The 26,735-nt window shown below is 46.7% G+C and overlaps 1 protein-coding gene and 1 long non-coding RNA gene across 3 annotated transcripts in view; one reads left to right on the top strand and one right to left on the bottom strand.

Moving 5' to 3' along the window:
• LOC137532242 (uncharacterized) overlaps positions 1 to 1,114 on the top strand; it is a 39,069-nt gene extending 37,955 nt beyond the window's left edge. The window contains exon 3 of the long non-coding RNA XR_011023893.1: positions 775 to 1,114. This is a non-coding gene — a long non-coding RNA (uncharacterized lncRNA). The remainder of the gene's footprint in view (positions 1 to 774) is intronic.
• The window catches only part of TRIM46 (tripartite motif containing 46), a 38,329-nt gene extending 12,424 nt beyond the window's left edge, over positions 1 to 25,905 (bottom strand). Inside the window, exons 1-7 of one of the 2 annotated variants that reach the window (XM_068252530.1) lie at positions 25,789 to 25,905; positions 21,350 to 21,593; positions 15,021 to 15,364; positions 13,741 to 13,884; positions 12,176 to 12,271; positions 3,679 to 3,932; positions 809 to 930 (exon numbers count right to left, since the gene is read on the bottom strand). In XM_068252530.1, coding sequence (XP_068108631.1) covers positions 809 to 930; positions 3,679 to 3,932; positions 12,176 to 12,271; positions 13,741 to 13,884; positions 15,021 to 15,364; positions 21,350 to 21,593; positions 25,789 to 25,851 — 1,267 coding nt within the window. In that variant the 5' untranslated portion in view covers positions 25,852 to 25,905. Of the gene's footprint in view, positions 1 to 808; positions 931 to 3,678; positions 3,933 to 12,175; positions 12,272 to 13,740; positions 13,885 to 15,020; positions 15,365 to 21,349; positions 21,594 to 25,359; positions 25,429 to 25,788 lie in introns of those variants that run through there. The other variant, XM_068252531.1, reaches the window with a different exon arrangement.
• Positions 25,906 to 26,735: the final 830 nt, after the last annotated feature.

Here is a 26,735-nt window from a genome sequence, read left to right as displayed (position 1 = left end):
TGCTTTAACTTCTCATATACCCTACACTCGGGTTTCTGACACATTCCCACACTTGAAACATTACCCATAACCTTAACTTTGCTGATACCGACACCTTCCCTGATGACAACTGGGGTACCCCTATTAATTAGTTAACAACTTTGAATTTGCCACCGGGCACACTTTACCTTGACACCATTGAAAAGTAGCACAGGGAGCAGAGTAATATTTACTTGCTTCCAGCAATGGGGGTCTCCTGCCTGCATCCCAGCTACACACTCTCTGCTGTCATTCGCCAGCTCCCAATCATGTGGCTCACATCAGTCATGTGATCGGGAGCTGGCGAATGGCAGCAGAGAGGGTGTGGCAGTGATGCATGCAAGACATGTGCTACTTTGCATGCAGGTGGGGAGAGGGAGGAGGAGCAGGCCACCCCAAAATTACAGGGGAGGCAGGGGCTATTGTTCCCCCTTGGTTTACAGCCTAGAAGAACCTTAGTAAGTCAGGTCTGTGCAGAGCCGGATCATTTACAAGGCAATCCTAGGCAGTTGCCTAGGGCCTGGAGAGAGTATAGGGGCCTGGTGGATGCTACCCCCAACCAAATCTAAAAAAAAATAGATAAACATCGGTGGAGGGCAAAAACTGCTATCTTACTTAGGGCCACATTTCAGCTTTATCCATTTCTGGGTCTATGGCCTGTGTATGTTGATTGGCTGTTCTACCAAACACTCATTTTCTGATGGATGAGGTTGTACTTCCTATATAAACTCCCGTGATGGGTTCTCTCCCTTCCAGGCTATGTTTTCTAGTTGAAGGACTTCAGAATTACCTCTGACAAAGTTGAGTTCGGTCAGTAATTTCAGCTCTCTGCTGACGTCCAGCTTGAAAGGCGGGAGAGGAGCGCAGGCTGCTGAGCGAAAGCCCTGGACGGAATCGATTGCTTGCATAATCCTGAGCAATGAGAAAGGGACATTAAACGTGGACTCTTAAAGCTGCAGGGACAGTCATACTATGCCAGGAAAAAAAAACACATATATAAGTAGATAAAAACTTTTTCTACTTACATAACAGATGTATTATACTGCCCATGTTTTGATTTCAGTGAATTTTATATAGTAAATAAAGAGAAAACTGTTCCAGGCATTTTCCATCTTTACTGCCCATAACTGAAGCCAATCCTGATGTTGTTTCCTCCCTTACTCTTTTTCTCCTGCCTGAAATGGTGTATGCCTTGTCAGACTTCCTCCCGTCCCCACTGAGGTCTGTGCTAAGAACTGCACTGTGATATCTAGCTTGCTTTGTAAACAAATTTGAGCACAGCATAGATTGTATTTCGTAGGGGTGAGGTGTATTTCCCTTCTCAGCCTCTGTCTGTCCCACTGAACTGCCCTCAGCCAATTAGTGAGTAGCAGGAATGTGGTAGGGGGGATAACAAGCTTCCCAATCCCAGGCAATGTACCAGAATAAAAACCGGATGTCTAAGGGCCCGTTCAGACTACAAAGTGCGGACCGCAACGCGTACGAACGCACGCCATCCGCGTTCGTATGCGTTGCGTGGCTGATCCCATCACTGAAAAGTGAATGGGACAGCCGCGCGTTTTTGTAAAATCTGCGTGCAGCATGCGTTCCCGGACCGCACAGGTCCGGAACGCATGCTGTGTGAACATCAGACATTGCACTCTATGCAATGTCTGATGTCCTGCGTGTCGGCCCCCCCGCACGCGTTTCCAAAACGCATATGGAAACGCGTGCAGTGTGAACGGGCCCTAAGATAAGATTCATTACAGCAGACACATTTATGATTATATTGGAATGCTTGCATTGCAGACTGCATGTAGACTACATAATAAACTCAGAGCAGTGAGTAAATGGAATTTTATTTTATGGCTGACAATCCCGCTTTCAAGTCAGGAAGAATATGTACTTGGGCAGAAGAGGAGCAGTTAAAAAAGTCATGGCCAAAAATGGGCGCAATTCCGATTTATCATAATATATGGGCGCAATTGTTACTTATCGTAATACCAATAGACGTTACGCTATTTAGCGGGTGGCTGTGATTAAATTGAAATGTATCATTTTATCGTTATTGGGGATTGTAGCGTGTTAAGGTTAGACACCACCAGGGGGTTCTTAGGGTTAGGCACCACCAGGGGGGGTCTTAGGGTTAGGCACCACCCTTAGGGTTAGGCACCACCAGGGGAACACAGTGAATACAGCGCAGGAGACTTGGGCGTACAGGGAGTAACTTCGGCGCCGTCAGAAGATGGAGCTGAACTTACTTTTAAAACACAATAATTTGGCTTCTAGTGATAGCTGGAAGACAAATTATTTGATTCTCCACCATCCATAGCGGCCTGGAGGGGGAATAGTCTTTAACACGGCCGGGACTTGTGCAGCAGCAGGATCAGCCATATGCCGGCTGTATCCAGCACCCAAGTCACCCACGCCGATTCCTCTCGTACGCCCACCAGGGGGGGGGGGGGGGACTTAGGGTTAGGCACCACCAGGGGGGTCTTAGGCCTCGTTCACAACAGGGCCGTTTCTGTGCGCTTTTCACAGCGCACTGTCCTGTGCGTTCAGCAAGGTATTGATTTTCCCATGTAATTAAATGTAGCTGGATTACATCAATGCGCTGTGCTGAGCAGCGTTACAAAAACGTAGGGTTGCATTGCATTTCTGTGCGTTGAGCTGTAAAGCGCACATCAATGCAAGTGAATCAGAACCCCACCTCGGGTTCTCTTTAAGTTACCTGCATTTCCTGATCTTGGTGTATGGTATATTTCTGTTATTTTTATATATTTTTCTTCAGTAAAGAGTTCTAACTTGTTATACTGGGTAATGTACAACAAAACAGAGGCACATCCAATCAGATACTTGTATAGTGTGTTACACTGCTGCCACAGCTGGAACAATCCCTTTTCCCAAAATCGCATGTTGTGTATAGTGCAGCGCTGTGTTGGTCACATGGATAGGTTCCTCGATTTTTCACAAGGAGGTCCACACTCCCCTTCACTGTAGTGTAGTTTCACCTTCTGGTAGCACTCAAGGTGCATAAACAGAAGAAAGGGGAGGGATCCCCTCAGTGTGCTATCAACAAAGCTTTAATATAAGTAGTAGGCAAACAATAAAAAAAGTTTACCCTGAGGATAGCAACAGCCGAAACTAGTCGGGACAAGAGCTGGCAGTGTGATCGCAGTACAGAAGGGTCCTGAGTACCACAAGGGTGGGAAGCCAGCATAGCCGAGGGAGGACCTAGATGGATTAGGACCCTCTTTATGTGAGTGACCCTGTACTTTTTTATTGTTTGCCTACTATTTCTAGTAAAGCTTTGTTGATAGCACACTGAGATGATCCCTCCCCTTTCTTCTGTTTATGCACCTTTAATGCTACCACAGATGAAACTACACTACAGTGAAGAGTGTGGACCTCCTTGTGAAAAATTGAGGAATGTATCCATGTGACCAACACAGCGCTGCAGTATACACTACTTGTTATACTGGGTGCCTATCTGTGTGTACAGAATACAAAGCTCCATCACTCCTGTTGATTGCAGTTGATTTTACATAGATGTGATTGTCATGCAATTTTTACATCCTAAGTTTTTTACATCCTAAGTTGTGAGTAGCTGTGATTTGCAATCTTGCAGGAAAGGTAAAGGATGGCGCATTTCTTCCCAGCATTCCAGGCAGCCGTTCTTACCGTTCATGCAGCTGTTTTGCAGCCAAGACGAAGCATGGCTGTTCTATCTCCTTCATCACCTCCTGAGCATAGCAGACCAGCCCCGAGTTCTCCAGTAGCGTCTGTCGCTCCCACACCTGCGCCTCCAGGATACAGCGTCGCTCGCGCTGCCGCTCTGCTATGTCCCGGGTCAGCGCTGCTTGTTTGTCATCCAGTGCCGAACGCAAAGCCCCGATAAGCTGCAGAGCCTCTTCATGTGTCTTCGCCCCGTTGGCCTGTCCAGAGAAACATGGGTACATTATTGCTTGCTATTATAGCACAACACAGAAATGAATCTAGGACCTTAACTTGTGTGAGATTTACCCATTTATTATAACAACAATGACAGATATTAATATTTCCACTTCTTTTACCAGGGCAGGTTCTAGACTTTTTGTTGCCTGAAGCAAACTTGTGATGATGAGCCCACCCCTATCCCTGGGCAAAAACTAGCAAAGTGCAGTGAATATTAATTAAGAGGTGGGGCCAGCACACACAGCTCTGTGAGTTAGGCAGAAGCAGCAGAGCAGAGTGAGACGAAGGCGCAGAGCGCCGAAACGCGTCATGACGTCCTACGCACGCTGACCTCCAGCCACGCCCACCCCTAGAGCGAAACGGCTTCCAGTCCACCGGAGATCGCGCTGCTGGCCACAGCGCGCCGCCGACATACTGCCAGGGAGTGAAGCGGTTGGCTGTACCGCTGAGAGGCGTTTTTGTCAGTCTTGTGAGTATAACTTTTATATTTGCGAATAAAGCCCAACCTTGGTAATGCACTATAGTGCGCTCCATCTCTTCCTTTAGAGCAGAGTGAGACACTGACAAAGATCATCTCAGTGTAGAGCTGATGCTGCCCCCTACAGTCTGCCACCCTAAATTACATGATCCAGTCAGCTTCATGGTAGGGCCGGCCCTGACTTTTACCCATTATCAGAGGCTGAACCAGCACTACATAAATTAAAATTCAGAGTTTATAAAGCAACAAGGCACCTATTACTCAGGATGTTGTGTCTAACTGCACAGGCCCATTTCAAATCTAATTACCCACTCAAGCTTGACACATTTCCCCTCCCTCGGTGTATGTTACCATTTGCAGGTGGTCCCTACCCCTAACTCCTCCAGAAAGCTTCCCTCTGCTTATAGTACCTCCACCCTAAGCGTGCTCCTCCCTTCTCTCAGGGAGCAAAGGTCATTATGGATGGATAGTGTATTATTATTATTATTATTTTTTATTTATATAGCGCCAACATCTTCCGTAGCGCTGTACATAGTACAAACAAATAATGGGGAACAAATATACATAAGAAATACAAGACACTGTACAGTCATGACATTGAATAGAATAAATACAGATACATACATAGTGGATATGTAGTTGGTACATATACATATGTTAAAATTACAGCAGTATGAGAAACACTAGGAGGAGGTCCCTGCCCTTGCGAGCTTACAATCTAGAGGGTAGTGGGGAGGAAACAAAGGGGAAGGAAACACCAGGATTAGTGGGTGAGCCAGTGTGCCTTCAGTGCTGCCTATAGCAAATTATAGGCTTTTCTGAACAGGTGTGTTTTCAGAGTACGTTTAAGAGTTCTGCCTCTGACATAGAAGACTAGCGTTCAAATCCTGGCTCTTCCTATTCAGTAAGTCAGCACCTATTTAGTAAGGAGTTCTTGGGCGAGACTCCCTAACACTGCTACTGCCTACTGGATCAACAGGGATATGTGAGGGAGCAGGCTGGTGTTGTACTTTATACTGGTTGAACTCGATGGACGTATGTCTTTTTTCAACCAAAATAACTATGTAACTATGTAACTATGTAACTACTGAATGTACTCTAGTGGTTGCCTCGCAAGCGCTTTGAGCCCGAAAGCAGAAAAGCGCTATACAAATATTGGAATTATTATTATTATCCGCACTGAACTACCATCACTGGAACTCTTGTATAAGCCTCACTGTATGAGCAGGGCCAAAAACATCATCAAGGACAACACTTTCACCCTGGAAATGCCCTGTCTTAGATTATTCCACACATACACAAACACTGAAAAACAGCATTTTCCCATCTGCCATAAACTTGTTAAGCTCTGCATCTTCTCTGAAATAATTAACACTGTGTACAACATTTTTAAATATTTGTAATACCTGGCATATTTGAATAATTCCTCTACTTCTACCTTTGTTACAATCACTATGTTCTTTATATCCTAGTTTCTCAACCAGTGATACGTGTACACCAGGGGGTACTTCTGATGGGTCCAGGGGTTATTTGGGCTTAATGTAGTTAATTAAATTTGAGTTTTAGAAAAGGAACATCCTATTTAAACAACAACACCAAATTAGTATTTTAGATAATTAAAAGCAAATATAAAAACTTGGAAACTGTTTAGAGACAATTACTGTGTACTACTATTAAATATATCTGTGTCAAGTGGTACTTAAAAGGGAAGGTTTAGGGTGAGTAAAAAAATAAGTAAAATGCAAATCCACTTACCTGGAGCTTCCTCCAGCCCGTGGCAGGCAGGATGTGCCCTCGGCGCCGCTCCGCAGGCTCCCGGTGGCTGACCCGACCTGGCCAGGCCGGCTGCCAGGTCGGGCTTCTTCTGCGCTTCAATCTACGTTTCACGCTGACATCATCGGACGTCCTCCGGTCTGTACTGCGCAGGCTCAGTAGTTCTGAGCCTGCGCAGTACAGCCCGGAGGACGTCTGATGACGTCACCGCGCCCGCGTGAAACGCAGATTGGAGCGCCGAAGAAGCCCGACCTGACAGCCGGCCTGGCCAGGTCGGGTCGGCCACCGGGAGCCTGCGGAGCGGCGCCGAGGGCACATCCTGCCTGCCACGGGCTGGAGGAAGCCCCAGGTAAGTGTATTTTTATACTTTTTTTTTTTTACTCACCCTAAACCTTCCCTTTAAGATAATGCCTACTATATACTGGGTGCTGGGCGAGCAGAGACATTCAAAAGGAGTACATACCAAAATAATATTGAGACAATAAAGTGCTTGAATCTTGAATCATAGCATCCCCATCCTTAAAGGATACCCCAACTGAAATGTGACATAATGAGATAGACATGTGTATGTACAGTGCCTAGCACACAGATAACTATGCTGTGTTCCTTTTTTTCTTTCTCTGCCTGAAAGAGTTAAATATCAGGTATGTAAGTGGCTGACTCAGTCCTGACTCAGACAGGAAGTGACTACAGTGTGACCCTCACTGATAAGAAATTCCCCTTTTTTACCTCTTTCTTGCTCTCAGAAGCCATTTTCTGCTAGGAAAGTGTTTTATAGTTGGAATTTCTTATCAGTGAGGGTCACACTGTAGTCACTTCCTGTCTGAGTCAGGACTGAGTCAGCCACTTACATACCTGATATTTAACTCTTTCAGGCAGAGAAAGAAAAAAAGGAACACAGCATAGTTATCTGTGTGCTAGGCACTGTACATACACATGTCTATCTCATTATGTCACATTTCAGTTGTGGTATCCTTTAAAGAGAACCCGAGGTGGGGTTCTTAGAATGATATCTGCACAAGGAGGCTGGGTCTGCTTATATTGCCCAGCCTCTGTTGCTATCTCAATCCTCCCTATGTTCCCCCTGCACTCTGCTATGCCCCTGAAATCACAGCCGCGCTGTCGACACGCAGCGTGTCACAGCGGGCTGTGTTTACCTCTGTACTGTCAGTCTGCCGCTCCCCCCGCCTCCTGCATAGCTCTGGTCCCCGACCACGTCCCTTCCCTCCCCGCTGATTGGAGGGAAGGGACGTGGGCGGGGACCGGAGCTATGTAGGAGGCGGGGGAGCGGCGGGAGTGACAGTGTAGAGGTAAACACAGCCTGCTGCATGTTGACAGCGCGGCTGTGATTTATGGGGGACAGGAGAGCGCAGGGGGAACTTAGGGGGGATTGAGATAGCAACAGAGGCTGTGCTGTATAGGCAGACCCAGTCTCATGTGCAGATATCATTCTTAAAGAGACTCCGTAACAAAAATTGCATCCTGTTTTTTATCATCCTACAAGTTCCAAAAGCTATTCTAATGTGTTCTGGTTTACTGCAGCACTTTCTACTATCACCATCTCTGTAATAAATCAATGTATCTTTCCCCTGCGAGACTTGTCGGCCTGTGTCTGGAAGGCTGCCAAGTTCTTCAGTGTTGTGGTTCTGCTATGAACTCCCCCTTCCAGGCCCCTCTATGCACACTGCCTGTGTGTTATTTAGATTAGAGCAGCTTCTCTCTTCTCTCTTATCTTTTACAAGCTGGATAAATCGTCCTCTGAGCTGGCTGGGCTTTCACATACTGAGGAATTACAGACAAAGGCAAAGCTGTTTGCAGGAAGAAAAGAGCAGCCTGAAACTTCAGTGCATGAGAGATGCAGGGGGAAAGAAACACACAAATGATCTCTTGAGATACAAAAGGAAGGGTGTATACAGCCTGATTGTGTATAGATGTATTTTCTATGTGTGGACATACTGTACATCAACCTACTTCCTGTTTTGGTGGCCATTTTGTTTGTTTATAAACAAACCTTTTAAGGGCTGGTTCAGACGGACGTTTGGAGGCGTCGCGTTTGTTGGCGTTGCGTTCGTGATGCGTTCAGGCTTTCAGCAGCGTTCGCATTGCGTTCGGATGCGGTCGCGTTTTTTCTTCCCCTAGGGGGACATTACCCGTCGCGGTTAACCGCCCCTGGAAGCAACATGTAGCTTCCAGGGGCTCCTTGAACGCCAGTGAAAATCAGGACCCGAACGCCGCGTTCGTGCAAACGCGCGTAAAAGCTTGGTACAAACGCTCCCATTCACTTGAATGGGAGCGTTTAACGCCAAGCCCCAAACGCTGGCAGTAAACGCTCTGCAAACGTCCGTCTGAACCAGCCCTAAAACTGTTTTTAACCACTTTTAATGCGGCGAGGAGCGGAGAAATTGTGACAGAGGGGAATAGGAGATGTCCCCTAACGCACTGGTATGTTTACGTTTGTGCGATTTTAACAATACAGATTCTCTTTAAGGTGGCCACTAACAGTCCAATTTCTAGCGAAAAATCGTTTGAGCGATCAGAAATTCTGATCGGATTGGCTGTAAATAGTCTCCATTGGTGGACACAATCGATTATGAATGAGTGAAAAAAATGTCGTCCCAATGAATTTTTGTTTAACCAAAATTTGGATTTTCTTGTTGGTTGTGATAGATAGAAAGCAAAGATTGGTTCATGGCGTAGTGAACGATGTATTACAATATTTCACTTCCGACCAGAATTTCTGATCGCTCAAACAATGTTTTGCTAGAAATTGGACCGTTAGTGGCCAGCTTAAGAATCCCACCTCAGGTTCTCTTTAAGCCCCATACACACACTTGATTAAAGTCAGCTGAGGGGGCCGATAACGACCGTCTCAGCCTATAATTATTTTTAGTATTTATATAAAGCTGACATATTCCACAGCGCTGTACAGAGTATATTGTCTTGTCACATAACTGTACCTCAGAGGAGCTCACATTCTAATCCCTACCATAGTCATATGTCTCTGTATGTATCGTGTAGTGTAGTGTATGTATCGTAGTCTAGGGCCAATTTCAGGGGGAAGCCAATTAACTGATCTGTATGCTTTTGGATTGTGGGAGGAAATCGGAGGGCCCGAAGGAAACCCACATAGACACGGAGGAAAACATACAAACTCCGTGCAGACAGTGCCCTGGATGGGGTTGGAACCAGCGCTGCAAGGCGAGAGAGCTAACCACTACGCCATCGTGATAATCCAGCATATGTACAGTAGCCCCTGACCACCACCCGGCAAGCCACCCACCAGGCGGATCAACTTGTGCAGCCACTCACCCTGCCGTCTGTGTGACTCCACATCCGTACCGCTTTTTTTTTTTTTCCTTTTTTTGATTCTTTTTTTGTGTGTGCGGCAGAAATACATAATTACTTGTTTGAGGGACACTTTGCCTAATTGCGTTTGAGGAGGAAACGCTGCCTAATTATGTTGATTGGTGAACACGCTGCTGTGTTATTTGTTTTGGCGGAACATGTCAGCTAATTGTAGTGTGGGGGGATCTGTCTTCTTAATTATAATCTAAAAAGTGGTTGTTGTGGAAAATGCCTATTTTGTCACGCCTCACATGGCTGTTTATCCGGTAATTGGGACCCTATTCTTTATTCCAGAAGAGGGGGCTTCCTCTAAAGTTATGCTGGGCAGGCCGGCTGACTTCACACCACTGCGAGGTTCATCTACTTTTGACTGCACCCATGACCTGTTCTGACCACACCCACGCTGAATGGTGCGCTCACGCAAGCTGCACATTGCACCTTTCTTGGTGTGCAGAGGTGCTCCGGATCTTTCAGGGTCCAAGCAGCACAGGGTGAAACAAGATGTGCCATCTGATAGCAAGCAGACACCCAAATATTACCCTTTTAAGCCATATGAGATTTCTACAATTCTGAAAATTTTAAAGGGAACCCGAGGTGAGAGGGATATGGAGGCTGCCATATTTATTTCCTTTTAAACAATATCAGTTGCCTGGCAAGCCTCCTGATCATGTGTCTCTAATACCTTTAGCCATGGAGCCTGAACAGGCATGCAGAAGATCAACAGTACTGCCAGGCAACTGGCATTGTTTACAAGAAAATAAATATGGCAGCCTCCATATCCCACTCACCTTGGGTTCAATTTAACCACTTCAGGATTCTGCGTACGCTTAACTACGCCCCTGAATCCTGAAGTGGTTTCCACGAGCGGCCGTTCCATGTCAGTTCACGGAGGGTGTCTCCGTGAACACCCTGCGAGCCGCCGATCGCAGCTCGCAGGGTAAATGTAAACACACGGGGAAGATCTTCCCCGGTGTTTACATATATACGGCGCTGCGCAGCAGCAGCGCCGTAGAGGAGATCGGCGATCCCCGGCCTCTGATTGGCCGGGGATCGCCGGCATCTGATAGGCTAAAGCCTATCCTATCCGGCGCAGGACGGCTTTCCGTCCTGCGCCGCACACAGGGGACGGGAGAGGGAGGGAAGGAGGCAGAGGGAAGACTAGTGCTGCGGAGGGGGCTTTGAGGAGCCCCCCCCCCCCGCTAGGCACAGCAGCGCGGCGGCGATCAGACCCCCCCAGCAGGACATCCCCCTAGTGGGGAAAAAAGGGGGGAGGTCTGATCGCCCTGCCTGATTTCTGATCTGTGCTGCGGGCTGAAGAGCCCCCGCAGCACAGATCAGCCAAACCACCCGGTATCCGGAAGTGGTTAAAGTGTAACTGTCGGGCATAAAATCAAAAATCAATTCTTTATTTGTATCTGCTAAACAAGTAATAAGAATGCTAACCTGGCAATCCAAAAGTTAAAATCTCTATTACTTTTCTTGTTTATAAATGATCATTCCCCAGTTTACCTGACTCTTATTTGGTACGTTGCCACACAAAGTAAGTTGCAGGGCATGCTGGGTTGTCTTCTTTTGCTTCTTTATTTCCCCTCAGACTTAACTAATATACAGAAACAAAAAAGGACAACCCAGCATGCCCTGCAACTTCCTTTTGTGCAGCAACGTACCAAATAAGAGTCAGGTAAACTGGAAAATGATCATTTATAAACAAGAAAACTAAAAGAGATTTTAACTTTTGGATTGCCTGGTTAGCATCCTTATTACTTGTTTACCAGATAAAAATAAAGAATTGATTTTTTTGATTTTATGCCCGACAGTTACACTTTAAAACTAAAAACCTAGACTGTTGTCTTAAAGGGATACTGTAGGGGGTCGGGGGAAAATGAGCTTAACTTACCCGGGGCTTCTAATGGTCCCCCGCAGACATCCTGTGCCCACGCAGCCACTCCCCAATGCTCCGGCCCCGCCTCCAGTTCACTTCTTGAATTTCTGACTTTAAAGTCAGAAAACCACTGCGCCTGCGTTGCCGTGTCCTCGCTCCCGCTGATGTCACCAGGAGTGTACTGCGCAGACACAGACCATACTGGGCCTGCGCTGTGCGCTCTTGATGACATCAGTGGGATCGAGGACACGGCAACGCAGGCGCAGTGGTTTTCTGACTTTAAAGTCAGAAATTCCAGAAGTGAACTGGAGGCGGGGCCGGAGCATCAGTGAGTGGCTGCGTGAGCACAGGATGTCTGCGGGCGACTATTAGAAGCCCCGGGTAAGTTCAGCTCATTTTCCCCCGACCCCCCCTACAGTATCCCTTTAAAGGAGCCTTCCTGCTGTTCAGACTATAAAGGGGCGGGGCAAGGGTGGAGCTTTCTATGAAGACTGAAGCTTCAGAGTCTGGGGTACATAAAGTTGATGATAATAGGGGTCTTTTGTTTGTCATTTGGATTACATCAACCAATAAAGGAGTTTCTGCACAAACAACAGCAAGTTCTCTATGAACACTGGGCGAGCTTTCCTAGAGTCTCACATTCTTATTTTGGTCTTAAAGGACACCTGAAGTTAAAGGGATATGGAGACTGCCATATTTATTTCCCAATTTTGGAATGTGGGCATGAAAACATGGCGTTCACTCACCTCCGTCTGCCTTATGCTCTCCTCCAGTTCAGTGATCTGCCCTTGTACGACGTGTTGACTACCCAGGATATAGGTGATGCTTTTACCCAGCTTCTCCTGAAACACAAGGCCAATTATTACCCCATGTTAGATTATGATAGATTTCTACGAGACAGGTGGTTTCAGCGTGCGCTCTAACCCGCTTAGCGCCTTCTTCTAGCGCCACCACAGACATACAGTAATGTTATCATGGCTATAGCGGCGCAGCAAACATTTCAAAGTAATTTGGGTGCCAGCAATAACCATACTACTAATTACCTGTCCCTCCATGTTTCTTCGACTCAGAAGGGAGAATAGTATGTAACATCTCCTGGAATTTCAGCGGCAACAGGGTGAGCCATCATTCGGCTAACCCTGTGCCAAAATGACCCCCAATCCCCCCAACCGCCCAGGATTTGAAATGATTACTCTGCTTCACTTAATGTTCTCACATGACATGCTGCAGCTCAACACAATAGCACACTGGCTGGCTGTGACAAACAAACTGCTCACCCTTAGCCACTTCTTTCCTCCTCAGTCAGAATAGCAGTGCCCTTCTGCTGTGCAAGTCAAAGGAAACACTGCTTCTCCCCTGCCTCCACCCTCCTCACTTACTGTCAGACTCCTCACACAGCACAACGAGCTGCTTTTCCCCAATGATGACTCCCTCATCTTACTCTCCTCTCACTTCTCCTCCTACTCTGACTTAGCGTCAACACAGTACAAACATGCTGCCCCTGTAAACTCTGCGCTTGATGCAAGTGTTTCACCTTGGTTCATGAGATAACCGGCCCTGTGGGGCTTCTCCCATGTACACAGTATATGTATGCCATCTATAGTGAGCTAGGAGCAGGGTGAGCCAAATGACAGCTCCTGCCGCTCAAGTCTCAGGCGGGCGTAAAATACTATTCTACCCTCTGAGTTGTTGCAACTTGAAGGTAGATGTAATTTGGGGTCTGGTGATCACCGGATCCCCGGATTACCGCTCCGCATCCTGCGCAGTATAACATTACTGCTATGGGGCAACTAGTTTCGGTGCTTAGCACTGAGCACCGTATGCCAAAACCAACTGCTTCATCTTCCAGCCCCTAGAAGTAATTAGAGAAGTCATTCTTCCAGCCTCAAGAGCCCATCAGGGGTTGGTGATACTTCAAAGGCAGCTAGCGGGACCCGAGAGAAGACCAAAGCTGCGGCAGAGGAACACACATGACTTCTAGGGGCTGGAAGAAGCCCAAGATAAGGTAGATTTATTTTGTTGCCTCGATTATCCTTTAAGAACCAATGTTTCAGCAGATATATATATATATATATATATATAGACTGTAGATTCTCAAAGTAGTTAAAGAATCTATTTGGCATCAATCAGCGATACGTTCAGCGAACATAAGCGAACGTCAAACTGATGAAGAGTAAGATGAGGTATGATCACTGATCATCAAACAAAAATTACAGGAACAGCACGTACGCAGATATCTACACAGTTCAGCAGTCATTAGAAATAACTGGCACCTTGGCAGAGCCCTGACAGACCATGGCACCCATCTTACCCGAAGTGCCTGGAAAGTGCTGATAATCGGCGTGATTTTGTGCCCGCTGTGAGTCCGGCGTACTCTGCAGATTTGGCACACCAGACGCTGGCAGGTCTTGCAGTACAGGTGGACTTCCTCCTTGTGATCCGGACAGGTCAGGCCCTGTAAGACAGCAGATAACATAGAGCATACATGTCTAATTCTGGCCCGCGGGCCAAATCTGGCCTACAGAGCCATCAAATTTGGCCCCCAAGGGGTTTCCCCACTTTGCATTATGTTTGGCCCACTCTAGACCACCAGAGAAGCTATATTGGAGGTGAACCAATATGGTGGAGGGAAGGGAACTCTATAGCGGAGGGAGAGGATCACTAGACACCAGGAAGCTGTATATTGGAGGGAAGGGGATCACTAGACTCCAGGGAACTGTATAGGGGACAGAAGGGGGGAGAGGATTAGACATCAGGAACTGTGTAGAGGAAGGAGGGGGACACTAGACTATAGAGAACTGTATAGAGGAGGGAGGTCCACTACACTCCAGGAAATTGTGTAGAGGGGAGGAGGTATTAGCGGGGCAATTTCTTGGGCAGTGCAGGGAGGGCACAGACTGGCAAATAAAAAAAATGGGTCGGTGCAGGCAGAAGGACATAAGCGCTAGGGAGCTGGTGACACACAGTGCAGCCAAATGGAAGAAGAATGAAGATTACCACCGCAATCACCTTCCTTGACTCCTCCTGGGCTGCCTGCGCCCAACATCAAGTCATCATAACGTCACCACCGCGTGATGACACCTGATGTCCTGTAGCGGTACTGCAGGCTGTCAGTGCACGGCACCCATGGAGGAGTCGGCTTTCCGGGCTCTCTTCACCTGTGTGTTTAACCGGTCCCTGCTTCCTCCTGGATGAGCGGCTGGTCATTAGTAAGTAGGTAGATATACTTGTGACCTGTGGCTGTGTGACTGTCCCTAAAGAGTAAGGGTTCGCGAGTCCACGGGGGTGGAGGGAAGGGGGCGTAATTTTTACACCTTCCTCCTGGGTGCAATTTAGCCTAGAAACTGCCCTGGATATTAGACACTAGGGAACTGTATAGGGGAGATAGGGAGCCATGAGACATAATAAGGGAGGAAGGTGGCCAGCCACTAGACATTGAGGTTGGCCTGCAACTTGATTCCAGTGTTTAATTTTGGCCCACTCTGTATTTGAGTTTGACGCCCCTGACATTGAGGTAGCTGCACGCAGTGGACATCGGGTGTCCTATATTACCATTAGTCTTACATTACACAGGCCTAACCTTGGTCTCACCTTAGGTTTGAAAGTCATAGTTGGTGGTGTGGGCTCGTGTTGGGCTTTCTGGGTGCCCCAGGGGTGATAGAGTTTGAAGCACTCATTACAGAAGCTGGCTCTACATTCGGTGCAGCCCTTGCTGGCCTCCTGCTGGGGTGGTTTGCAGAATTGGCACATGATAGCAGTACTGATATTGACCGTCTGCCGGTAGCGCTCCACCACCCGTTCCAGAGTCAGGTTCCGGAAAAGGTTGCCCAGTCCTCTTTCTCCAAGGTCCACGTCATGCTGACAGGATGGGCATGGAAAGAGGACCATCTGTGGGTGGGCAGGACCTCGCTTCCTGCCAGGATAGGTGCCAAAGCCTGCCAAGAACCAGAGTAGAAGTTACAAAGTTACATAGTTAGTTTAGTTGAAAAAAGACAACTATCCTTCATGTTCAACCAGAGAAAAAACACTGTCCTGAACCTGCACATATCCTAGTCAATCCGGGGGAAAGCAAAAAAACTCACAATTAGCCTTAAAATTCCTTTACGACTCCAGATGGCAGTCAGATAATTCCCTGGATCAACTCTCCCGAAAATGACCTGGTAGTTATAGCCGTGGATGTCCTTCAATGACAATGTATATTTTGTATACCAATATACCAAATAGCAACCAAATAGACCAGCAGGACTGCCAGGCAACTGGTATTGTTTAAAAGGAAATAAATATGGCAACCTCCATATGCCATATGCCTCTTACTTCAGGTGTCCTTTAAGTGAGCAAGAAAGATCTATTACTCTCTGTATTCTAACCCAAAAAGTATAAATTTACATCTACCCTTTCTTTCCAATGAAGTGCTACAAATTTCAAAAAAGCTTGGTGTACAGAGGCGCCAGAGTAGAATAAAAATGTTTAAAAACCGTCTAAAACAGGGGGATGTTCAGGTGGACTTCCCTCCCTCGAAAATATGAATCACAATATATTAATACAAAAAAATGTTTTATTCAACTCCACTTAGTGGAGTGTATTGATATATTGTGACTCAATTGAGTTTTATATTTTCGAGGGAGGTAAGTCCACCTGAACATCCCCCTCTTTTAGACGCAACGCCTGGTGCTCTCTGGTGTGGACGTCAGAGTGAGCCGCGTTGTGCAGCTCGCTCTGGCGTCCGTGATGCCGTGATGCGTACTCCAGGACGCATGCGGCATCACGTGGTCCCGCCCGGCCAATCGCCGCACAGAGCGGCCGCTCCAGGAAGTAAACACTGCACGTCACTGAGTGCAGTGAATATTAATTAGCCATGTGCCCGGCCGCTCTTCCCTCCTCCCCAACATGACTGAGCATGTGCAAACAGTCTAACGCGGCTTAGCCGCCTAGAACGCACAGCATGCAGCACTTTGCTGCGTTACAATGTAACGCAACGTGGGCAGTGTGAACAGCCCACTTGTGTTACATTGCTGTGCGTTGGGGGAGCGTTACAGGCTGCACTAATGTGCGCCTGTAACGTCCCTGTGTGCAAGAAGCCTTAAACCACAACCAACTTAACAATACTACACCATATTGGGTTCTCGATTTCTCTTTGTTCTTCCAAGCCTACAAGTTTCAAAGTAGTTTAGCTCCCACTAGATGTTAATTCCAGAGGTCTAGTGTCTGGTATGAGTCTTCATGCTTGGCTTAAAAGATCGCTATCACAAAAAAACTGTTACATTTAAAATACATAAGAAGTACATTTCTCCCAGAGTGAAATGCACTATAAATTATTTTTCTCCTATATTGCCATCGCTTAGGGCTCTTTCACATTAGAGGCCTCTTTCGGGGTTTTACTGCTACGGCTATAGTTAGCGTTTTCCATGGTAAAATTATAGTCCATAGACTTTCATTTTACCTTTCACACTTAACACCGCATTTTTGAGAGTTGCGTTTTGAAGCTCCCCGGCGCTTTTTCAGGGCCGACCGCGGCGTTTCGTGTTTCAATGATAGTCAATGGAAAACGCAAACTACAGCTTTTTTAAAACGTTTTTAAAACGTTTCAAAGCTGAAAGAAATCCCCAGAATTCAATAATTAAAAAAAAAGACTTTTTTCAGAGCTGTAAAATGCTTTGAAAATTGAAAAGTTATGTATTGGTGTTGAAAAGCATAAAAACGCCTTCAAAAAGCACCAAAAAGCTGACAGCAAAAGGCAGCGTTTTAGCCTTTTCTACCGCAGCCTCTAGTGTGAAAGCAGCCTTAGAGTAGGCAGTAACAATATGAAAGATCTGACAAGTTTTGGAGGACTTCAACTCATTGTGGCGGCTTCTCAGTATCTCCCTTATTCTTTACAAAAGCATTCCCTGAAAAGGCTCCCTACAAAGATGCCAGCTGACCTCCAAACTTGTTTTCACACTATTTTGGCATCTGGACCGAGCAACTGTAAGTTTGAATAACCAGGATAATAGAGGCGACAACCAAGTATAAAATAGGTTAAAAACCGTCTAAAAGGAGGGAAATTAGTGGATTCACCTCCCCCCCCAGATACATACATGACCAGGCTAATTCAGCCGTTAGATATACAACTGTATTTATTTAAAACAATTCTCCAATAATGATGCAACGCGTTTCACAAGCCAACATCCCGCTCACAAACACAAGTATAAAAAGCGCATTTAGGTTTAAAACGATCAGGGGACGTCTCCTCCTGCTGCTGGTCGCTTCCCTTCCAGGCTCCGCCCTACGCGTTATGTCATACGACTCATCAGGGTACTTGTGTTTGTGAGTACAATACTTGTTTTATATAAATAAAACTGTGGGTTTTTACACTATCAGAAGCCTTTCAGTTTTAGATGTGTGCCTGATATCGTGCTATAAGAAGGTGGACTATACCTGCAAGGATTGTGGCTGAGACTGCACACCCATAAAGTGAGGACAGCTGTCTGTGAGTGTGGGCAGCAGCAGCAAAGGGTGAGCAGGAGATCAATAGATACGTTGCTATGAAAACTAGCTGTATTACAAACATACTTGCACTATGATATTTTTCTATTGGTTTGTTTGAGATTGGATATGATCCGATCGTTGGGAGGAGGTCGGCTAAACCTCAGAAAGTGCAGTTGCTGTCTGTAGGGCTGGGCAGCCTTACAATAAGGTGAGCGTGCCAATTGTTGGCTGATGGTCACTCACATAGAGGTGAATCCGTAATAGAAGTCGCACAATCGGGCCCCATAGGGTGAATGTCCCTGTGTTCCGATACATACAGGATTGCACTATGAATTTCTTCTTCTTGCTTTTCTCTCCATACATGTGAAACCTCCACCACGGATAACTAATCTGGAGTGTCTGGACATTGGACGCTGAACAACAAAGCAATTGCTCATAAGGACTGTCCGAACAGGTTTCTGGACACTGGGAGGGGGTAGCGCACTTCGCTTTGTGTATTTTACATAATAATAATATATTTTACTATGAAAATTGTTTCAGAATATGATAAGTTCTGTTGAAGTTTGGAGCACTTTCTAGCATCATCATTTTTTTTCTTTTTGTTCCCCCCCTTCCCCTTATCTCTCCCCCCCCCCCTTTTTTTCCCCTTGTTTTCTTTCTCCAGTGTTCTCCTTGTTATATTGCCTGATGAAGCGGGATGTTGGCCCGTGAAACGCGTTGCATCATTACTGGAGAATTGTTTTAAATAAATACAGTTGTATATCTAACGGCTGAATTAGCCTGGTCATTTATGTATCTGGGGGAGGTGAATCCACCCATTTCCCTCCTTTTAGACGGTTTTTAACCTATTTTATACTTGGTTGTCGCCTCTATTATCCTGGTTATTCAATCTCTTAGTCCACCCTTGGTGGAGGGGTGTATCCCCACTTTTCTTATCTATAGAGAGCGACTTTTTAAACCTGAGTGGGGTCAGGTAACAATTCTCCCCACCTGCTGTCTCAGTGGTTGCCTATGTGGTAACCCTGACTTGTGAGTATAATTTAATTCTACTATAATTTCATTTTTGTAGAAATTGCTACACCAGATTGGGCTCTCGGTTTCTTTCATTCTTGTTTTTCTGAGGAACTATAAGTGCTTTTGTAAATAAATATCTGTGAATCCCCCATGAGGAAAATGACCTGTCACATCTGCCAGAGTTTTACAAGCTAATATAATTGGCAGCAACATTGGAAAACGGAATCGTTTCGTGTAATTTACTCTGGAAAAATGTACATTTTATACATATGCATACTCATGCATTTTAAATTTAGCGATTGTCATCCTTTAAGAATGTCACTTATCTAAACTATTTTTATTGTGTTACAATGCCATCAGCTGCTATTATGTGTGTAGAAGAGCCTGTTGCTACCAATGACTGTTTTTCTGAGTTTATGTTAAAGGGAACCTAAAGCGAGAGGGATATAGAAGTTGCCATATTTATTTCCTTTTAAACAATGCATATTGCCTGGCTATTCTGCTTGATTCAGGTGTGTGATTCAGACACTATGGCAGACAAATAGATCAGCAGGACAGCCAGGCAACTAGTATTGCTTAAAAGGAAAGAAATATGGAAGCCTCGCTTTAGGTTCCCCTTAAAAAGAATCCGTAAAAAAACCAAAACACCTCTGGGAGGATACTTACCTCGAGAGGCTTCCTCCGTCCTCTGGTGTCCCGGCAGTCCAACGCTGCAGCCCCCCGAACCGCGGCAAGGTGAATATTTACCTACCGCAATCCTGCTCAGGCACACTAGTGGCTCTCCATTTTGGTTAAGGCGGAAATAGCTGAACCCGATTGGATCCGCTCTACTGCGCAGGCACGAGTCCTTGACGTCTACGCAGTAGAGCGGATACGATCGGGTTCAGCTTTCTCCTCCTTAATCTGAATGGAGAGCCGCTAGTGCGGCTGTCCAGCGTCCGCAGCTGTCTCCGGCCTCCTTTTCCTCATTCGCACCACACCTGGTTGCCGTCGTATTGCACCCGATGTGACCTCACACCCGCCCAACGTGCTACCATGTGGTGCGTGAATGAGGAAGAGTGTGGAGACAGTGGCGGACATCGGACAGGTAAAGTATTAATACACGGGCACTGGGGTGGGATACATCTACATTTGGGAGGACATGGCCAAGGGTTTTTCCATCGTGTTTGTTGTTCAGGATTATCGCGTGCCATTACCGCCACACACCAGATCAAGCATGTGGGCTCGAGATTTCCCAGCATGTCCTTTCCATTCATGCGATTTATGCAATTTCAGCCCACAATTGGTCATGATCGGTTGCCAAGTCTACTAATGTATGGCCACCTTTAGGCTGCTTTCACAGTGGGACGTTACAGGCGCACGTGTAACGCAGCCCACCGCACAGTCATGAAAAATCAATGGGCTGTTCACAGTGCCCACGTTGTGTTACATTGTAACGCTGCACGTCAAGTGAAAGTACTGCATGCAGTACGTTATACGCGGCTAAGCCGCGTTAGACTGTTTGCACATGCTCAGTAATGTTGGAGTAGGAGGTCTCCCCTCCTCCTCCGCGGCCAGCCACATGGCTAATTAATATTCACTGCACTGTGACGTGCAGTGTTTACTTCCTGGAGCGGCCGCTCTGTGCAGCGATTGGCTGGCGGGACCACGTGATGCGGATCACGTGGTCTCCGCATCGCATAGCACAAAAAAGGCCCACCAAGAGCTGCATAATGCAGCTCTAGGTAGCGTCCTCCTCCAGCACCACCAGGCGTTGCGTTAGGGGCACGTTATGCGACCAATAACGTCCCCTAAAACGCAGCGTCCTGGTGGGAAAGAGGCCTTAAACCACCTAACTAATCACAGTGAGATCTTCAGACTAAAGCCATCCTGGGGATAGAGGTAAATAGAATGCAGTGATCCTAGGAGCAAACAAACAAACAAACACAGAACATTTATATTGCGCTTTTCTCCTGGCGGACTCAAAGCGCCAGAGCTGCAGCCACTAGGACGCGCTCTATAGGCAGTAGCAGTGTTAGGGAGTCTTGCCCAAGGCCTCCTACTGAATAGGTGCTGGCTTACTGAACAGGCAGAGCCCAGATTCGAACCCAGGTCTCCTGTGTCAGAGGCAGAGCCCTTAACCATTACACTATCCAGCCACTCCAAAGAGGTACATCCACAGCAGGTATCCTGAGGAATAAAGATAAACAGACAACAGCTATCATGGAGAAACGAGGTGAACATACAGCAGTCATCCTAGGATATGGAGATAAGCAGATGGTAGCTATAATGTAGGATGGAAGTATGTAGACTGCAGCAGCCGCCGTCATGGAGGATGGAATATCAGCAGCCTGCAGTAAAGCAGTGAGATGTAGGTCAGTAGGCTGCAGCCATTCTGGGAAACTGAGCTAAGTAGACGGCAGTGATCCTGGGGGATGGAGGTAAGTAGATCAGTGTCTCACCTGATTTGATGAGCCTCTCCTGCTTTGGTACCACCCTTCGGCCCATGCGGGGGCTACGTGTGGATGGAGAGGAGAGCGGAGAGTTGGGTTCGGAGTTGGGGTCACAGACGTACCCTCTTTGGAGGAGGATCTCGGTGGCACACACGTGGCACACGTTGTGCTTACACGGTAGGATAATTGGGTGTTTGTACATTTCTTTACACACTGGACACAACAGCTCACGCTCCATGTTCTTCATACTGGTCTGTAACAACAAAGAGACCGACAGAATTACAATTAATAATTTCCTCCAGCATATTTTTCTCGGTGTGGTGTGTTCATCAGTTATAGGAGATGTATAATGGCTGTTAACAGTCATTATTGTCTACCAAATCCTGTCATTACCAACTGTCTGATGGTGTACCACGAGGCAATGTTTGTGGACCCTTTCTCTTTTCTATATACACAGTCGTGGACACTTAGTACAGTATCATTTCTGTGCAGATGCCATCAACTCTATTTCTCAGCTACAGACCTTTCTGTTCTAATAATCTTGAGCTCCTTGCTGTCCACCTGCTAATTCTTCATTCACGTCAAAACCAGAAATTGTTATCTTTTTACCTTCTCTGTAGACTCAACACGAGCCTGAAACTCACATCCAGTCAACAATTTGATCAAAATGGAAAGATTGCCAAATGACCTTGCAGTACGATGTGAAAGCACTAACAAATGATCTTTCATCTTACCAGTTGTTGAGTGATGGGAAGTGCTGGTAACTACCAATCCGCCATGCGTAAAGATGGTCAGTGAGATGCAAATTCTACCTTGCAAGCAAAATATATGAAAATGTTGTACATCTTTCAAATGGGCCAATCAAAAACAACAGAAGAGCATTTGATTGGCTCAATTCCTAAGTTGCATACACTTGGCATGAAATTTGCATGTAAGCCAGTATTATTTGCATCTTGTTAACCGTGTCTAGTCTTGTACGTCATGTCATTTGCACGTGCAAATAATCAATGTGAAGTATCAAGGACTGGAGCTGAGAGTCCAGGAGGTTGCAGTCATATAGTAAAATATCGGTAATATGCACCGAAACTCTACTATGACCTAGCCTTTTGCTACTCTCACACGCAACCCTCCGCTGCTGGTGTCTAAGCCCCTCCCCCACCCCAGTGGTGCTTAACAACACCCCCCCCCCCACCCCTAGACCTTATACACCACCTGATAGGCGCCTAATCTTAACACCCCCCCCCCCCCCCACCGGGTGAGCGACAGACCTTAAACCCTCCACTTACCTTAACCCCCCATCTTAGTCACCATAGTCTTGTTTAAAAGGGTGCCCACTATAATTGCAGGCGCTGGGAACACCTGCTATGCGAATTGTGGCTACAAATAAGGGCCGAGCTGCAATTCGCATAGCTGGCGACCATAATGGCCGCGATTACAACGGGCGCCTTTCAAACAAGACACGTCTTTGCGCCACTTTCAACTGCTCCAAACTTTCTGATGGTTATGTGAAATAACAACCCACCAATTCCATGTGCAGCCCCCTCTTCGAGGTGCAACTAAAAATCACTGGGCCTCCCTGCAAAACTTTGGATGGGGCCCCTCCCTCCCTCCTCGCTTTCTACACAGCACAGGTAAACTGAGAACCAAGGTTATTCAACTGGCTAGTGCACACTTGAATGTGTTTTCTCCATGCAGATAAAAACAGACAGCAGTGAAGCACTGCAGGCATTTTCTCTATCAATTACTTTAGCTTCTGTGATAAAATGTGCATGTTTTCACACATACAGACACACATTATGGTGTGCAGAAAACCAGCAGACGAGTGCGCTCCCAGCCTCAGCTTCTTATTACACTCACTCTGTCCTCCTCTGCTGGAGCAGAACTGACTCTGCAGAATTCCCCAGCATCACTACAGTACAGAGCACTTGGGGAGAGGTAGAAAGGGTGGCGGTAGAGCAGCACTGTACACAAGACCCTGCTGAACACTGAATAGGGACGGTCTACAAATCTTTGTCTACAAAACTTTGTATGATTCTTTATCAGTGGCTGAGCAGACACAGTCATTAGAACAATTGTGCAGAGAGCGGAAAGTTTTTTTTCTCTCTGTGCCCTTAGTTGTCAGTCTCTCAGGACAGGGAAAATAATCTCCCCCCCATGGGGCCCCTCTGGCTTCTGGGCCCCCCTTCGGCAGCATCCCTTGCAGGGTCTATTGTTATGCCCCTGTACAGCACCCTTGCAAAGCAGTCCCACTCTTTATGTGTTGCTCTTTATTTGCAGCCTTCATTTCCATTTGCAGCCTCCTCTTTCATATTCAGCACCCCCTCTTCCATGTCCAGCTATGGGCAGCAGCCACAGAAGATCCAGGCCTTTGTGGCCTTTCTACAAATCCACCCCAAAGTGGAAGATCCATCTAATATATGTGTAGGCCGATTAGACGCTCCCAACCGATTGCTTGTTGATTGGAAAATCAAAGTTATCAGCTTCTTAAAAAGCTTGGCTCACATGCATTAGGGCTAATTCATTTCCTCCCCAGTCAGCTCCATCATTCATACATTTACAAGAATTCTCATTAGCTTCTCCTATTCTGTGGAATTCCCTCCCATGTTACATCCATCACCCTCCAACACCTGAAACCTTGAAGCATACCCTTAAAATGCACCTCTTCATACAAGCCTACAATCTGTTCTACTTACTCTCCAAAAACGAATCGTCTTCTACCTCATCTTGGGCATGCTGATAAGGTGATCACTTCACTACCTCATCTTCGATTTACTTTCAGGTCTGTCCAGCTCCAGTCCTCAAGGGTTGACGTCTTTACACATTTTTGTCACAGCTCAAATTAATTGATGGGAGTGATTTAGGAAATGTGTGGTTCATCAAGTAGAGCATTTCCCCCCTTTCTCAGTCCATCCAAAACACTGGCATGGCTATGGCTCTTGAGGACTGGGCTCGGAGAACCCTATGGCTTAGCTAATATCTCTAACTTCTTCTTCTAACCTCATGAAAGAAGCACAATCTATAGTTTCTCATCATCCCTGCAAATGTTCAGCCACAACTCTATGTATTGGAATATATTTCTCTGTCCCCCAGAATCCCCAGCACAGTATGTTTGGCAGTTACAGGATGTGTAATGCTGTGTGATGTCATCACTACGCAGCCTCCCCCAGAATCCCTCCCCCACAAGATTGTTTGGCAGTTATGGGATGCATAATGTTGTGTGATGTCATAACTACGCAGCCTATATCAGAATCTCCAGCACAGATTGTTTGGCAGTTATGGGATACATAATGCTGTGTGATGTCATCACTGTGCAACCTCTCCCAGAATCCCCAGCACAGATTGTTTGGCAGTTATAGGACACATAACGCTGTGTGATGTCATAACTACGCAGCCTATCCCAGAAACCCCAGCACAGATTGTTTGCCAATTGCCAGCTATGGGATGTATAGTGCTGTGTGATGTCGCCACTACGCAGCCTCTCTCAGAATCTCCTGCACAAGTTTGTTTGGCAGTTATGGGATACATAATGCTGTGTGATGTCATCACTGTGCAACCTCTCCCAGAATCCCCAGCACAGATTGTTTGGCAGTTACAGGACGCATAACGCCATGTGATGTCATAACTACGCAGCCTCTCCCAGAATCCCCGGCATAGTTTATTTGCCAGTTATGGGATGTATAATGCTGTATGATGTCATCACTACGCAGCCTCTCCCAGAATCCCCAGCACAGTTTGTTTGGTAGTTATAGCATGTATAATGCTATGTGATGTCATTACTAACTATGCAGTTTCCCCCAGAAATTGCCAGCATGCTGTGTTTAGCAGTTGTGCTATGTGACGACTTCAGTGCACTTGTCATCTCTGGCCTTACATACATGCTCGATGTAAAGGACAGGTAGATCCTTGCTTCTGTGTCCCATATAGTCCCCAGGCATGGATAATCTGTGTGATGGGTCCCTGGGGTGCACTATATGATCCATGCGTCACACCCTCCCGCGGTCCCTCCCTGTCTAGTTCACCTTGTTCGCTCTCCGAGCTGCCATGTCCTCCCAGGTTGACATGGAGAGAGGGAGGGGACTCTGCAGCTCCTTCTCATCCCTGGCAAGATGGAGGATGCAGTTGCCGTGGTAACCACTAGATGTGCTGCAGCTTCAGCATCAGCTGAGGAGGGGGACTACTGCCGCTCTGCCAACCCTTCCCCCCCCCCCCCCCCCTCCATCGTTGTATATGTCTATAATAGAAATTATATAGGTGCAGCAATAAATCTATAGATACATAGATACACATGTGATGCATGCAGCCCCTAGGTCAGCTATATCCTGCACCCACCACCCTGGCATATGTGTGCACCCACCTATCTCATCCACAGCGCACCCTGCATGCCAGCACACTACGTCTGGCCCCTGGCTGCCCTCCAGACATGACAGACACACACATGAGGCACTTACACTGATCCGCACCAGGGCATCCATGATGGAGGTGAAAGCCTGCAGGTCGTCCCCTTGTGCCATGCTTGTCCAGGTGGCCCCAGAGGATGGAGCCGGAGTCACGGTGCAGAGGATGCTCCAGCTGAGGGGAGGGGGGAAGGGGGATGCAGGGAGCATGAGCAGTGAGGAGGGGGGAGGATGAGAGGACCAGGCTGCTCATCCAATGATTTCTAAGAACTGTCCCAATTACTGCTGCTGCCTAAGGGGATTCAAACCTGCCTGTCTGCCCCTAATCCTCCATGATGCACAGTACAACTTCTCCTGTGTGATAGTGCCATATTGTAACATTTCTCATGTGTAATACTGTATGTATAGATGCTGCACAGCACCACTTCCCCTGTGTTATTCTGTATGTATAGATGCTGCACAGTACCACTTCCCCTGTGTAATCCTGTATGTATAGAGGCTGCACAGTACCACTTCCCCCTGTGTAATTCTGTATGCACAGATGCTGCACAGTACCACTTCCCCTGTGTTATTCTGTATGTATAGATGCTGCACAGTACCACTTCCCCTGTGTAATTCTGTATGTATAGATGCTGCACAGTACCACTTCCCCTGTGTAATTTTGTATGTATAGATGCTGCACAGTACCACTTCCCCTGTGTAATTCTGTATGTATAGATGCTGCACAGTACCACTTCCCCTGTGTTATTCTGTATGTATAGATGCTGCACAGTACCACTTCCCCTGTGTAATTCTGTATGTATAGATGCTGCACAGTACCACTTCCCCTGTGTAATTCTGTATGTATAGATGCTGCACAGTACCACTTCCCCTGTGTAATTCTGTATGTATAGATGCTGCACAGTACCACTTCCCCTGTGTAATTCTGTATGTATAGATGCTGCACAGTACCACTTCCCCTGTGTAATTCTGTATGTATAGATGCTGCGCAGTACCACTTC

The sequence above is a fragment of the Hyperolius riggenbachi genome, chromosome 9, assembly GCF_040937935.1.
Source record: "Hyperolius riggenbachi isolate aHypRig1 chromosome 9, aHypRig1.pri, whole genome shotgun sequence".
In the NCBI taxonomy this organism is placed as follows: domain Eukaryota; kingdom Metazoa; phylum Chordata; class Amphibia; order Anura; family Hyperoliidae; genus Hyperolius; species Hyperolius riggenbachi.
Note: the sequence above shows the minus strand (reverse complement) of the source record. Positions and strands in the feature narration are given on the sequence as shown.